This window comes from Sturnira hondurensis, unplaced genomic scaffold (assembly GCF_014824575.4).
Source record: "Sturnira hondurensis isolate 20B ecotype Veracruz unplaced genomic scaffold, ASM1482457v3 Scaffold0020237, whole genome shotgun sequence".
NCBI classification, from domain to species: domain Eukaryota; kingdom Metazoa; phylum Chordata; class Mammalia; order Chiroptera; family Phyllostomidae; genus Sturnira; species Sturnira hondurensis.
This window is the reverse complement of record NW_028092868.1, coordinates 672550-687390: the sequence shown is the minus strand read 5'-3', so window position 1 is coordinate 687390 and position 14841 is coordinate 672550. Positions and strand designations below refer to the sequence as shown.

Below are 14841 nucleotides of genomic sequence, written 5' to 3'. Positions count from 1 at the left end.
GTTTAGAGCAGGGTGGGGTGGCACTGGGTGTGTGTGTGTCCTCCGGGAGCAGCAGAGGAAGGCAGAGTTCTTTCTTCCCTGACATGCTCTGCAGGGCATACCCTCTGCATGGCTGCGCCAGCCCCTCGGAACAGCCAGACACGGCAGAGCCCTTCACAGTTACGGCTGAACCATGCAGCTCACAGGCCTCGCTGCAATTTCTCTCCCATCCGCTTCACAACATAGGGACCACCTAAATGCCCTACATACCTCCTGGTACACACACACACACACACACACACACACACACACAGTGCCCAAGGCAGTGCATGCATGAAAGAGCCAGCATGACCCAGGGAGGTCCCTGGTAGGAATTGGGGGCAGCTGCCACCCAGGAGGCCTGGCACCATCTTTGTTTCCTGCCCATTTCGGGAGGCCTCCGGTGGGGCCTTTCCGTCCCGCAGGGCCCCAGCTCGGTTTACCAGATGGAAGGCCCGATTTTCACAAAGAGGTCTGTCTTGCAGCCAGTAGTCTTGGAAAATGCTCAGAGACTGAGCTGGTTTGAGGAGAGAGGGCAGGGCTGCTCACCAAAGAGGGAGGGAGGGCCTTTCCCCATCGGGCCTGTGGGCAACCCCGCCGCTGACCCTGCCCTGGGCCTCTTGCCCTCATGCCCCCACCTCCATCTCCGGCACATGACCCAGTGGAGAGCCGGGGAGGTGGCCAGTGGGTTAGGGTAGGTGCAGAAGGACATGGTGGATCAGGACTGTGTCTGCAGTGCCTTGAGAGGATAAGGAAACCAGCTGACACAGCCTGAGGCATGTAGCCTTAGACATGTCCCTGACCCTGACATTGCCCTCTTGTACCTCAGCTCAGCCAAGGGCCCCTGCGGCGTGCTACTCAATGCCATGAGCTCATTCCCTGCTCTACCATGGGTGACAGACTGGCCCCACCCTGGTGTCCTGTTTCTTAGACACCCCAACCGTGTCCCAGCTGGCTGGCCTGTCCCTTCACCACCCAGAGGACCAGGCACCCACCGTTGGAAAAGCCCCAGCTATGTGGACGGCAACAGCTGCTCCAGCCAGCCCTGCACACAGACATACGTGGGGCCGCGGGCTCTGGAGTGCAGAGGCTTTCACGTGGGACAGGGCCGGGCCCAGGCCTCCCGAGGTGGCCGTCCAGTCTTCCCCAGCTCCCAGGCCTGCTCTGTAGTGGCTGTATATCGTCAGCAGAGGGTTTTCTTTCTGGCCGCAAAGGGGCTTTCCCAAGCCAGTCTCCTTTGTCACCTTGGCTTTGAGCAGTGTGTCGAAGGGTTGGCTGGTGTGTGCTTTGTGCTTCCCTTTCCAATACTGCAGATGGGTTGGAGAGAAGGCCTCGACCTGAACCTTGGGTCCTGACCTTGGCTTTTTAAAGTCCGTCAGGCTAGAAGTGTGACACCTTGATTCCAGCGTCAATCTGCCAGCGACCAGCAGCTGATTGGACAAGTCACGTTGCTTCTCTGGGCTGCAGGGTGTTTGCGAGGGGTTCCAGGCCAGGCCGAGGGTTGCCTCCCCATTTTTCAGGGAAGGAAATTGCCTGAGGCTGGAACGTGCCTTAAAGATAGGCCTGCAGGGTCGGTTCACAGGTGGGAAACCGAGAGGGGAAGAGTTGGGACCGGCCGACAGTGGCAGGGCTGGTCCCGGAACCCAGGGCCGTGTTGTCCTAATGTCCCGCAGGCGCCTCCCCCGCGGTCATCCGGCTCCAGAGCTGAGAATGCCCCCTTTGTGCCAGCACAGCCTCTGCTGACACGAGGGCCTCCCTCCTCTGAAAGCCCGATTGTCACTGTGAGCTGGGAGCTGGGCTGCCTGAATTCCCATCCCCACCCCTTCCCGCTCTGATGCCTTTTGTGAAGCCTTTTGTGCTCTGGGGTCTCAGCACAAGGGCCCGAGGACTGCTGGTCCAGAAGGCCTGGCGCGATGGGGAGGGGGCAGTGTGCCAGCACTCTTCCCGGTAGGGGTTGTCCCGCCAGAGCTAGGAGGTGGGCCCTTGCCTCGGGCGAGTGTGGCAGCGAGGAGCAGAGGCCCACGGGGGAAGTCAGGAGACCTGACTTCCCGTCTTGGCTGGGCCCCTAACCCACCTGCTCTGTGAAGTTGGGAGAGTCCGGCCCCCTCTCTGGCCTCAGTTTCCTTACCTGCAGCAGGAGAGGTGGGATAGTAGAGAAGAGCCAAGGGCGGGTCTAGAGGGCAAAGAGCAGATTCAGCTCAGGCCTGTTTCTGGGCAGGAGAAGGAACACCGGGCCCTGGGCACTCCTGAGCCCCCAGGGCCCGTATGGATATTAGGTTTTATCCATAAGACCTCTCCTCTCGGGAGTTCAGGAGTACCAGCTGCATGGCTCTTGGAGCTGTGCACCCCCAGGCAGGGCCCCGCCCTCTCGGGGCCTGGGTTGTTTGATCTGTAAAGGAAAAGGGGTGAATCACTCCTGCTCAGACATGGCAGAGGGACTTGGGCGTCAGATGGACATTAGGGACATAGGGGTGTGTGTGTGGGCGGGGAGGTTGTGAGTCTTCAGGGTGGGAACGGAGCGGGTGCTCTGTGCGGGCAGGGGTGGGGGTTACCTGGGCACTCGGGCACTCTGTTCCAATTGGAACGTCTAGGAAATCTTGGCTTGGACTTGGGGGCATGCGTGGTTCTCTTCTTTCCTAATTTCTCTGTGCAAACAGACCATCGACTTTCTGAACAACAACATTCGAAGAGGGATCAAGAACTACTATGACGACCTGGACTTCAAGAACATCATGGACTTTGTTCAGAAGGAGGTGAGCCGGGCCTTGTGGGTTGAAGATGTGCCTCCCCTGCCCTTTGCTCCCTGCTGGAGACCCTGCTCCAGAGGCTGAGAGTGAGGGTTTATGTGTCTGACAAATTCCCAAAGCAAGGCCGAGTCAGGAGGCCAGGGTGGGCCATGGACGGCCACCGAGGATGGGGCTTGACGTTCTCAACCTGTCCTCCCACATGCCTGGTCCGGAGTGTCCTTGCCCTACCTGTCCCTTTTCAGTTACATGGACCCTCCCCCTGAAACAAAAAGAACAAGGTCAGGTGCAACTACAACCACCCCACAGGATCCTCGGGTGTTCCTCTCCAATGGACAATGATCCTCCTTCCTCGAGATGGGAGTGACCTCTAAGCCACCCAGTTCACAAGTCCCTTCTGCCAAGTCCCTTCGGTGGGGGGAGCTCACTCCCTACCAAGTCAGGGGACAGCCCAGACTTGGTCACTGTGTGAGCAGAGCTCTTCCCTGAGCCTGTCCCCTCACACTGGGGACAGAGCAAGACTTCTCCTTTCCCCCGACGACCCCTCAAGTCTGTCTGGGACATAACCGCAGCTTCAGGCCAGCCACTGTCCTGCCTGGCTTACTGGTCTCATTTAGTCCTCATGCTCAGGTTCCTCTCCTGCATCAGGGACATACTGATGGTCCCTTCCTCTTGGCGTCACTGCGACATTCCCTGGACTTAATTAGTCCTCAGAGCAGTGCTAGGCGTGCGGTAAGACATCAGTCAGTAAGTGTCAGCTGCGGCAATCCTCCTCCTCATGTTCTCCTAAGTGAGGACAAGCAGAGCCCGAGAGCTTTGAGCCTACTCAGCCCTGGCAGCACTTCCGGGGACATGACCTTGGGGCTTCATCCCCTGTGGTGACCCGATCCCCTGTGATAGCCATCAGTGGGGGGCCAACATCTCACTGCACCCAGGGCCATCCGTGGTGGCCACTCCCTTGGCTCAGGGCTTGGACGCAGTCACAACAGGTGCAGCCTCTGGGTGGCCCTTCTCTGCCAGGGATGTGCCTGCCAGCTCTGGCTGTTGGGTGGAGCAAGATGTTTTCATTGGAAGCAGCTCTCAGCTGGCTTGGGGGTTTTATTTCTTCTGGAGTGGGCTGAAGGGGGTGACTTGCGCTCTTTGGGCACTGCTTGGTGGCAGGCCCTGTGCGGGACGCATCACTCACAGCCTCTCTTTGTAATCCTAGCTCAGCTGTGTGCAGCTGGGATGCCTCATCCTGCTTTACAGAGGAAGATGTGTGGCTCAGAGAGGCTGGTCAACTTGCCTGGAGTCACACAGCTGGGAGTGGTGGTGTGAGGATTTGAACTCTGGTCTGACTGGTTGCAAAGCAAATGCCCTTTGCACTGTGCCACAGGGAGGCACTTTCAGTTCCTAAAACCTAATATCCATACAGGCCCTGGGGGGGACAGTAAAAGGTGTCCGGTTTATGTTTCCACCAGGGCCTCCAACCAAATCACTCCCCCAGTTAAACCCTCCAGCGACTTTCCGTCACTCAGAACACGATCCCGGCTCCCTGCTATCCTGGCTCACAAGGCTTTATACGCCTGGCCCGTGTGGCCCCCTCAGCCTCACCCCTCCCACTCCCCTTGCTGTGCTCCACACATGCTCACCTCTGTGCCTGCTGCTGAAATACAGCTCATTTCTGTGCAGGATCTTTGCACATGTGGCCCTTTTCCTACTGTTCATGTGTCAGATTCAATGTCATCACCTCCTCAGAGGCCTTTCCTGACCTCCTAACCTAAAGCTGCCCCTGCTTTCCCTGTGTTTTCACATTCCTGGCACGCAGCACTACCTCACTGGCCTTTTCATGTCCTGCATATGCTCAGTCTCCCCGCACTGGATGTGTCCCACGTGGGCAGGGGCCGCGTTGCTCTGCTCACCCTGTCTCTCCAGTGCCCAGAACAGGGCCCGGCCGTGCTGCACCCCGGTAAAATACCGACTGTCCCCGGGGACTGGCACCATATGGGAGCAGAGTAAGGAGGAGCTAACCCACGGGGGAGATGACCAGTCTCACTGTCGCTCAGTCCTGAGCCCAGGGCAGGACGGGAGGCTGTGTGCCTCTTTGCTAAGGGCAGGGCAGGCAGTGCTGGGGCGAGTGAGGAGGAGGTCAGTGTGGTGCAGGGGCCACGGGGTTGCTGTGGCTGCCATAGGGTCCTAGTCTCTGGGACCTTAAAGGCCAATTTTTCTGGTCCAAGACCTGAACTGGGACATGACAATGGAATCCATTTGTCAAGGAAGGACTTTGCCATCCAGTGTTTAGTCTTCACCCTGATGACCCATGAAGAGGCTTCTCAGCCTTGGCTTGCATGCCTTTCCAGTGACAAGGAGCTCAATACCTCCTCGGCAGCCATGCTGCCTTTGGAGTGCCTTGACCTGACAACCTCTGGCCTCAGATTCTCCCTGTAGCTTCCAGTACCAGGGTGGGCCACATCATAAATTGCTTTGTCTCTTGCCGGGACCCCTCCTGCTGCCTGCCCACAGCCCTGGCAGTAACAGCAGCTCCCTTCTCTGCCTGCTTCCTCTCTCAGTTTAAGTGCTGTGGCGGGGAAGACTACCAAGATTGGAGCAAAAACCAGTATCACGACTGCAACGCCCCCGGACCCCTGGCCTGCGGGGTGCCCTACACCTGCTGCATCAGAAACACGGTATTCCCTGCTCCTGGGGCTGCCCCAGCTGGTCAAGCACCTTTCTTATATTTCAGGACAAGGGTGGGGTGGGCAGCAGGTGGTGGTTACTGTCCAGGCTTCCTGGGCCTTAAGGGCTACAGAAAGGGGTACACCTGGGGGTGGGGCTTCCCTTTATTGGAAGTGGCAGTTCACCTCTACCAAGCACTCACCGTGTGCAGGCCTCTCCAGGTTCCTCAGTGGAACTGGCTCATTTAGTCCTTTCAGCTGTCCCGTGAGGGGTATTGTTCTTTACTCTCTGTACAGATGAGGAAACTGAGGGGCCCAGAGGCCAGGTGCCTTGCCCAAGGTCGATAGGGCTGGGATGAGAGGCAGGCAGCGATCACCAGAGCCGTGCTCTGATTATTGGACAAGCCAGATCAGGAGTGGGAGGGGGTTCCGGGCCAGGGCGGCCTAGCAGGGGCGGCCGGCTCTGCAGCCTTGACCGAAGGGCCGGAGCAGGGCCTGTGCAGCGGGCGTCTCCAGGGACTTTGGGCCTGAGGGCCTGGTGATCATCAGTAATAAGGCACTTGGAAGGGGGTCCAATGATGTAAATGCCAGGAGGGTCCTGTCAACTCTCTCACCCCCTTAGCTACTTGGGAGGCTGCCCTGTGTAGTCACCGAACGAGGGAGGCTTCGTCAATCCTCTGTGTTTGACTAATGTGTCCAAAACCTGCCTGGTTTCTGTGCTGGAATAGGCAGAGAGCTTTGCACTTACTCATCACGCTCCAGACAGTCATGGAAAATTTCTCTCCTGACGTCTCCAGCCTTCAGTGCCCACTGCCAGGTTCTGTAAACTGAGCAGCTGCTGGTGGGGGTGGGGGCCTCCCCCATGAGTCAGGGAGCCAGTGACAAATGCAAAAGCCCTAAAAAAGGCCAGCCCAGGAGGGGAGGCTTATTTGGAATTTTTAGCTGCCATTTTAGGGCTGCCCTCCTGGGAAGGAGCCCGGGGCTTTCAGAGAGGCCTGGGAGAGGCGATGATCTTGGACTTCATCACCCGGGGCAATGGCACCTGAATGTCCAAGCTGAGATGGGGATGCCCAACTTGTATTATCCATTCATCCATTCAACAAGCATTAATTGAGGACCTACTCTTTGCCAGATGTGGTTCCGGGTTCTAGGTGTGTAGCCAGCACAGGTAGAACTCTCTGCCTTCACGGAGCTGATGTCCTCCTGGGGAAAACTGACAGAATAAATAAGTAAAGGAGGATGTCAGAAGGTGTTAAATACTAAGGATAAAAATAAAGCAGGGACGTGGAGGATTGCACTTTTACATTGAGAAGGTGGGTTCTCCAACGCACCCTGAAGGAAGCGAGGGAGTAAGACGTGCGTATCTGGGGGAGGGGCCTTCCTGGCAGAGAGCCCAGCAAATGCAAAGGCCTCGAGTGGGGAACCGCCCTGGTGTGCGTGAGGAACAGCACAGAGAGAGCGTGGTGTTTCTCCCCCTCTAGGGTAGAGCGAGGGTGGTAGCAAATGAAGCCAGAGAAGCTATGGGTGCCCTGAAGGCTACAATCAGAACTAGACATTCCGTCTACGGCCATACCACCCCGAACGTGCCCAATCTTGTCTGATCTCGGGCGCTAAGCAGGGCTGGGCCTGGTTAGTACTTGGATGGGAGAACTAGACATTCCTATGAGTGACAGGGCGTAAAGGGCTTTAGTGGCTGAGCGGGAGACATGATTGGGCTTTTCTAGGATCACCGTGGCTGCTGAGTGGGCAGAGGTGGATGCAGGGCGCTCGGTTAAGGGCTGGCACAGCAGCTCACGTGACTCAAACCAGGCAGTCTGGGAGGCAGGGTCTGAGAGTCAGGTTAGTGAGCAGGAGGCTTAGCAGGAGGTGCTCCCAGGACCAACACTCCCAGAAGCAGAGCTGGGCAGAGGGAGGAGTTGAGCAATGATGCAGCCTTGGTAGCAACCTCAGTGGCATCTACGTGGACGATCCATCAGAGCTGTCCCATACTGGGACAGAGAGGCCAAGCCTGCACACCCCACCTTGACCAGGCATCACATGAGTACACTGTCCCACCTGCAAGGGGACTCACTGGCTCTGTCCAGCGGAGGAACAGAACCAACAGGATGCATGCGTCTCTGTGAGTGTGTGTGTGTTTGTGTAAAGGGGTTATCGTAAGGAATCGGCTCACAGGATTATGGAGGCAGACAAGTCCCGAGGACTGAAGGGTGAACCAGGAAGCCGGAGACCCAGCAGAGCCGGTGCTCAGTTCCAGTCTGAGGCCAAAGGCCCGAGGTTCAGGGGAGCTGACAGTTCGGTGCCTCCTGAGTGCTGGCCGGCTAGAGACCCCTGGTGGGGCTGGTGTTTCAGTTCAGACCTGAAGACAGTCTGCCGGGAAGAGTTCTCTATTGCTTGGAGGAAGGGAGCTTTTTGTTCTCTTCGGGCCTTTAACTGACTGGATGGGGCCTGCCCATATTAGGTGGGGCGATCTGCCTTCCTCGGTCTACTGATTCAACTGTTCATCTCATTGAAAAACACCCTGCGGAAACACCCGGAACGTTTGGCCAAGTATCTGGGTATCCCAAAGCTTGGTCAAGTTGACACATAGAATTAAGCACAATGACAATTGCTGCAGGGGGCTGACAACTAAAGGCTGCTGCCACAGCAGCCGCAGAGGCCCAGGCAGCTCCTCACAGCGTCCACCACACCAGGCGGGAGAAGGCAGAGGCTCAGGGCCGGGTGGCCGTCACGGGGATGGCACGACACAGTTGGATTCTGGCTGTGGTTAGCACATAAGCCACCAGGATTTGTTGGCAGATCAGGGGTGGGAGGTAGGCGAAAGAGGAGAACACCCAGCAATGGTGGCCTGAGCCACAAGAATGGTGGGGCCACCATTGCTCGAGGGGAGGGCTGCGTGGACAAAGGCTGGGGGCATCAGGAGCTCAGCGTGGGCATGTGGGGTGGAGAGCTGGTGTGCCGGGCCAGCCGCGCCTTCAGGGAGGTAGTTGGAGCTGAGTCTGGAGTCTGGGGGAGGGTTCAGGCGGGGAGTGCCCACACGGATGCCACCTGCAGGGGAACGGAATCTAAAGCTGGCGTCTAAATGGGAACTCCCAGGTGGGGAGGTGACGGGCACCCGACCACGTTATCTCTGGTCCCATGTGACAAAACTGTCATTGTCCCTGCGTCTCCCACACCCGGATGGTTTTCTCTAACTGTGAAAGAGGACGCTTCCTTCCTTGATGGAATCAGTTCTATTTGTGTGTGAATCTATTTATTTTATACCATCTTTTTCAACCAAGGAAATACAGAGACTAAGACACTAAATTAAAAAAAAATCAGAATCATGGAAAATATAATCCAAAATAGGGGGCAACAAATGATGGAGAAAATATGAACTACAGATCCATAGGCCTAAAGGGCTTATGGAATCACTGGAAAGGAGCCTTGTGTTTGGTGGCTTAGAGCTGCCAGGCAGCCAAAGGGAAAAAGGCAGATGTGGTCTCATCCTGGGCTTCCTGCGGGGGATTTGGGTAGGGCTTGTCCCTGCCCTAAGTAAAAGCTTCCTGTCTGCCTCCTGACTTGGATGGAAGCATGGGCTCCTGCTGGGTCTCCAGCCTGCCTTTGGACAGGAGCTGCACCGTCAGCTCTCCTGGTTCTCTGTAGAGGCTTTGGGGCAACAGAGCTGCGTGTTGGCTTCCAAAGTTCCTGTGAAGTTCAGTTACACTGAGGATGCCCCCCCAGACCCATGGGTGTAAAGGGCAGCTTTCTCCTACACTAACTGGCCTCAGACTGCTGTGCCTCTGTGTCCAGCTTTTATCGGTATTCACTCCCTTTTTGTTGACTACCCTTTGGGGGCCTGTCCCTGATGCCCCCTCTCCCCCTTTTCTAGCTGCCCAGACCCCAGATGAGCCAGCTCCTTAGTCCTGGGTCAGGGTGAGAGGATGCACCTGTGAACCTTGCTGTATTGATCTTCGGCTGCTCAGGAGTCCCCTTCCTGATGTGCTGCCGTGTGGCACCGTGGCAGGTGGACGTAGAGGCTGCACAGCTTGTCTCGGGACCCTGAGCCTTTGTCAGAGCCCCTGCAGGGTGCCGATTCTGTGGTGACAGCCAGGCAGGAAAGACCATGGACGTATCGTATCCCCTCCTTGGAGGGGAGCTCTCCTGGAATGGGAGGCAAGTCTCCCCTGGGGCCGGCCTCTCTGTGTAAGGGAGGCCTCTGCCAGCTGCATGTCCCCTCTCTGAGGGCAGGGGCTGTGGCCCCTCCACCCGGGCTGGACCCTCAGTGAGGAGGGAAGTTACTCTTGTCACCTGCTTACATACCGTATGGTTTGCTCGTCTGTTATGTTCATCATTGGTCCCTCTTTCTAGCCTAGAAGTTCCGTGAAGGCAAGGTCTTTGTTTCGTTCTTCTATACTCCAAATACCCAGAACAGTTACTGGCACATAATAGGTGTTCAGTCACTGTTTGTTCAATGAATGCCTGAGTGAATGAACAAACAAGGTAGAAAGCTCCCATCATGCCCTCAAGGACCCGCTCCTGGCCTGACCCTCTCCATGGGGTCATGTTCATGGCCCAGAGGGGCCAGAACTGTGAAGTGGATGCTGGGTCTGAGAGCACGTGGAGGCACTTGAGACTGAGGGAAGCTGTTTTGCTCACAGGCCAGGCCCTGATGTGTAGACCTGATAGGAGGAGGAGACCACACAGGGCCACAGGCATGATGGGAAGTGCTCCTGCCAGCCCTGTGACTTACACTTCCTGGGAAGGGATGGGATGGGGTCTAGGACCAACCTAGATTGATCAGCATCTGGAAGTTTTTGTGAACAACTGTCGTCCCAGAAAGGACCTGGGGCGGCACTTCCTTTCACTGGTTGGGTGGTCGTCGGCTGGGACAGGGAAGTGTGGTCAGAGGTCCCGGCCTTGCCCTCCAATAAAGCACCACAGGCCAGGTCCCGGCTGCAGTCTGAGGTTTTTCTTCAGGGGAGTCAGCAGGGCAGGAGAAGCCCAGCCTGGCCCCTGAGACAGTGTGTCACCCTGCCAGCAGGACTGTGCCTCTGGCAGGGCTGGGGCAGGAGCCCGGGGCGGCACGCTCTCCTCTGCACTCCTAGGCTGCCACTGGTCTCCGGCCAAGTAGTCGTTTCCACCCAAGTGCCGCAGAACCAGCCCTCCCACCTTTCCTCCCAGCGTGTTTCTTGGATGTGGGGTGTTAAGATGCAGAGTTGAGGCAGACTGCCCAGGTGGGAGTCTCAGCTCCAGCCTCACCGCACAGCGCAACTCTGCCCCTCAGTTCCTTCATCCGTAAAATGGGGAGAATATTATCACTAGTGTCTTTGACGGTAAGCACCGTGTAAGTGTTATCATCTAATACACCTTTCTGTTTCAGACGAGCGTTGTCAACACCATGTGTGGCTACAGAACTATTGACAAGGAGGTAATAATGTCTTTGAAATCTCCTCCAGAAGGGTTGTTCTTCCTTCCGCTCTGGAGGGGTGGGAGGGTTGGAGGTCTGCTGAGATTTTCCAACACTTCTGGCTTTGAACAGCAGCCAGGGACTGCGGGGGTTTTCCACTCCTACACAGACACAGAGGGGTTCGGGGAGCCAAGAACCCCCTAGGCTGGGAGAGGTGGCCTGCTGTGGGCTCGTGTGCCCAGCGTGCTCCGCGCCAGCCTGCCTCTGCCCTCAGAGCCTCCAGTTTGCAGATGGCTCACACTGGCTCTCTCCACCTGGGACCCAGGAGTCCCAGGGGACAGTGAGCCCTCTGCAGGATGCCTCCTGGGGCAGCTTCCTGAGCTATACCCCTGGACTAGGAGAGAAGCTGGCTTATTGCTGAGAAGGGAGCTAAAAATAGTGACTTGAGATGCCTCTGAGCAGTGTTTCTCCGAGTGAGGTCCCAGACCCAGCAGCAGCCGCCCCTGCCCCCCCTGGGGACTTGTCAGAGATGCTCCTCCTTGGGGCCCAGAAGGCAATTCTGGTGCACATTCGGGTGGAGAGCCATAGGCCCAGAGTGGCTCTCCAGCCTTCAGACCCAATGGCCAGTTTTATATTGAATTTGTGATTATCCTGAAATGAAGTTCAGAGATGACATAGCCTATCCATACACCTACTTTCAAAATGAGTAACAACAGTCTAGCTGACCTGGGAGAGAAGTAAAATAAAACAATGTATGACCATATTCCACCCCGTAAGGGCTCAGGCACGAGACAGGTGCTTGCACGCAGGGCCGCTGCTACCGGAGGGCGGAGGTGCTCCGTGGCAGCTCTCACACCATGAGCCTTATTTCTGCAGTTGATGTGGTTTTTTTTAAATGGTGAACAACTCTCTATAAAGTTTTGAACAAGATAAAGTATCATCATTCCTTAATTTATATTTAGTAGTATTTGTGCAAAATTCAGTGTGTCATAAAACCACGTGGAAAACGCTGGTTTTTGTATGTGCCTCGAGTTAGGCTTTTGGCTCAGTTTGTCACAAATGGGTTTTCACCCACGTGAATGCCCAGGAAGTGTCTGGGAGGCAGTAGGCAGGCAGGCAGGTAGGTGGAGAGGTTGTCGGTGAAGTAGGACTGCCCTTGGCTCCGAAGTCCCTCAGTACCCAACCCCATTCTCTGTGACAACCAGAAGTGCCACCACAGTGTTCCCAGTGTTACAGGGAACACTGCTGCCTGTGGAGACCCAGTGGTCAGGCACCACCTTCTCACACTGCATGGGAGAAACGGAGGTTCAGGGAGGTTGGGGGACCTGCCCAGAGCTTGCATGAGCAGCAGAGTCAGGACTGGGCCTCGCCGGGCACAGTGCTCAGCAGGTCCTTCCTGTGCAGCGTCTCAGCGTGCAGAACGTCATCTACGTGCGGGGCTGCACCAACGCCGTGCTCATCTGGTTCATGGACAACTACACCGTCATGGCGGGCCTGCTGCTGGGCATCCTGTTCCCCCAGGTGGGCTGGTCCCCGCTGCACTCGGGTGGTGGGTGAGCTGTGGATTCAGATGAAGGGTGGCTGGTGATTACAGAACGCACAGGAGGTACAAAGGGGCTCATCCTGGGAGGGCCAAAAGGAGAGGGAGAATCGCAATAGCATTGCTTATAAAGCTCTTCCAAGTGCTTCACAGGTACTGCCTCCTTCGGTTCTACAAGGTAGGTACTATTATCATACCCATCTTACAGAGAAGGCACCTGAGGCTCAGAGAGGTTAAGTAACCTGCCCAAGGTCCTCCCACTGGCAAGTGTTGTAGCGTGGGTGGAGACAGGAATCCCAGAAGGAGAAACCTCTGCTGAGGAGGAGCAGGGGAGGTCTCTGGAATGACTGGGAGGGCAGCGGAGGGCCCAGGGTGGGGCCACTTGAGTGGTGGGGGTGCCAGGGAGAAGGCTGTGCTCTGGGGGTTTCCCAGGTCACCAGTGCCTTGAGTGCTCACGACTGGCTGCCAGGGTTTCTGGGAACTGGGGACTGCCAAAGGCCGCCCACGTCCCCAGCAGGCTCTCATCCACCCTGCCCCTTCTTCTCAGTTCCTGGGGGTGCTGCTGACAGTCCTGTACATCACCCGGGTGGAAGACAGCATCGCGGAACACTCTGCCACCTTCACCGACGGGCTCCTGGGGACGAGTGCCAAGCCCAGCATGGAGGCGACAGGCACGGGATGCTGCATGTGCTACCCCGTTTAGGGTCTGTCCAGGGCAGCGGCTTCTGCAGGACTGTGCCAGGATGGCACCAAATCGTGGGGGCTGGACGGGACAATAGTCCTCCCCACAGTTGGCACTGACCAAAGCCCAGGCTGTGTTTGCTCTGATGGCCAGCTCAGGCCTCCTGTGGCCACTCCCTCCCTGGGGGGCAGAGCCTGGGGCCCTCCCCAGCTCTGGGTTCTGTGTCTGCTCATGCTGCTGGGCATGGGAGCAAGGGTAGTCCTTCTCCAGGCCTGGGTTGCTGGGGGACAGGGAGCTCAGTGCTCTCAGCTCAGGGCTGCTTTATTTCTGGCAGTGTCTTCTTGGCCTCTGATGTTTATCAGAGGGGGTGGGTTTTTTTAGTGATTTGTAAGTGGGGTGAGAGGGGAACAGGGTGCCCTGTGGTGAAGGAGGGGAGGGTGCAGACCTCAGGTCCCTAGTCCCTCAGTCGTGCCTCAGGGGCTGGGCTTGGCCCATTTCTCAGCCTCCAAGTGCCTTGAGCCCTCCCCAAGGGCTGCTGCTTTGCTGACCCATTTTTTACATGATTTTGTAGCATTCATTTTGTACACCGTTAACAGGAGTTTCTGACTAATCAAGGCTGGGTTTTCCCATGCACTCTGCTCTTGCCCCTCCAACCCAGTTTATTAATCAAACAATAAAGACTTGATTTTTTTTTTTGTCTTTCATTTGTGCTGTTTGGCTGGGGAGGGGATGAGGAAGGCCTGAATGTGGACTTGGCAGCTCCTTGTTGGTGCAGAATTAAGGGGGTCCACCCTGGGGCAGAGATTTGGGATGATCTGGGACACTTCGGGACACCGAGGCTGGAGAGAATCTGCAGCTGGTGGGCGCTGCCTGCTCCTGATCTGGAATGGCCTCTCCCATTCTTTGCCTCACCACTTAAGGAAATGGCTTTCACGGGCTGTGCTTGTGGGCGGGGCCTGGAGCTTGTCCTTTCTGCTAGGAATTTATTTGTGGGAGACCTCAGGGGAGGAGACAGAGGTGACTTCCTACTTTACAGGCTGGGAAACTAAGGCCAGGTCACCTATGGCAGGAGGCTCCTCCTCTGGTCAGTGAGGCGGAATGGACAGCTGAAGGACAGCTCCTTCCCTTCACCTAGGGAAGTCAGGCTCCGGGAAGGAGCTGTGCCCACAAAAGCACGGGTGGCTTTAGAACCACAGTGACCTTCCCGCCTTCAGTAAACAGTTGTTCCCAGGGATCCGGGCGGGGTGGAAGGTACAGAATGCCTAGCAAAGCTCGGTGCCGATCGCCCCCTGCTGGAGATAGCAGAACCGACATGGATCAGTCCGGCCCCACCTTTCTGCCCCGAAGACTTGAATTCTAGATTTTCTAAGAGGTTCTTAGCAGCCAGGGCAATAGAAATAGAAGAGTACGAGTCCCAAACCCAATGAAGTTAATCGAAGGGTGTTAAGGGAACTGCCCATCACATCCCGGAGTCTAGCAGCCGGATGTTTGGTCTTCCCAGTCTGAAGGCCAGAGCTGTCTGATGTGCGGCGAAGGGTCGCGGAAGGATTTCCAAACGGGCAGGGAGAGCAAACGTGACAGCCAGCCTACTTCGTGGCTAGACTCATACTTGTCTAAAAATCATACAGCCGTTAATTCCTTCCTTTAATCCTCACAGCTGTTTGTGGTGATTCCCGTTATCTTCATTTTACTGATGGAGAAACCGAGGAACAGAGCAGTTAAGTAACTCGCCCAAGGCACATGCCAGGGGACTGGCAAAGCCAGGTCATGCACCGGTGAGTCTCGGTGAGTCTCGCGGGCAGTCTGCCCTCTGCTCT

The 14841-nt window shown here is 56.6% G+C and overlaps 1 protein-coding gene across 1 annotated transcript in view; it reads left to right on the top strand.

The window, feature by feature from the left end:
- The window catches only part of TSPAN15 (tetraspanin 15), a 53080-nt gene extending 39360 nt beyond the window's left edge, over nt 1-13720 (top strand). The window contains exons 4-8 of the mRNA XM_037029221.1: nt 2676-2771; nt 5312-5428; nt 10776-10823; nt 12207-12323; nt 12890-13720. Of these exons, the coding sequence (XP_036885116.1) occupies nt 2676-2771; nt 5312-5428; nt 10776-10823; nt 12207-12323; nt 12890-13045 (534 nt within the window). The 3' untranslated portion in view covers nt 13046-13720. The remainder of the gene's footprint in view (nt 1-2675; nt 2772-5311; nt 5429-10775; nt 10824-12206; nt 12324-12889) is intronic.
- The last annotated feature ends 1121 nt before the right edge of the window (nt 13721-14841 follow it).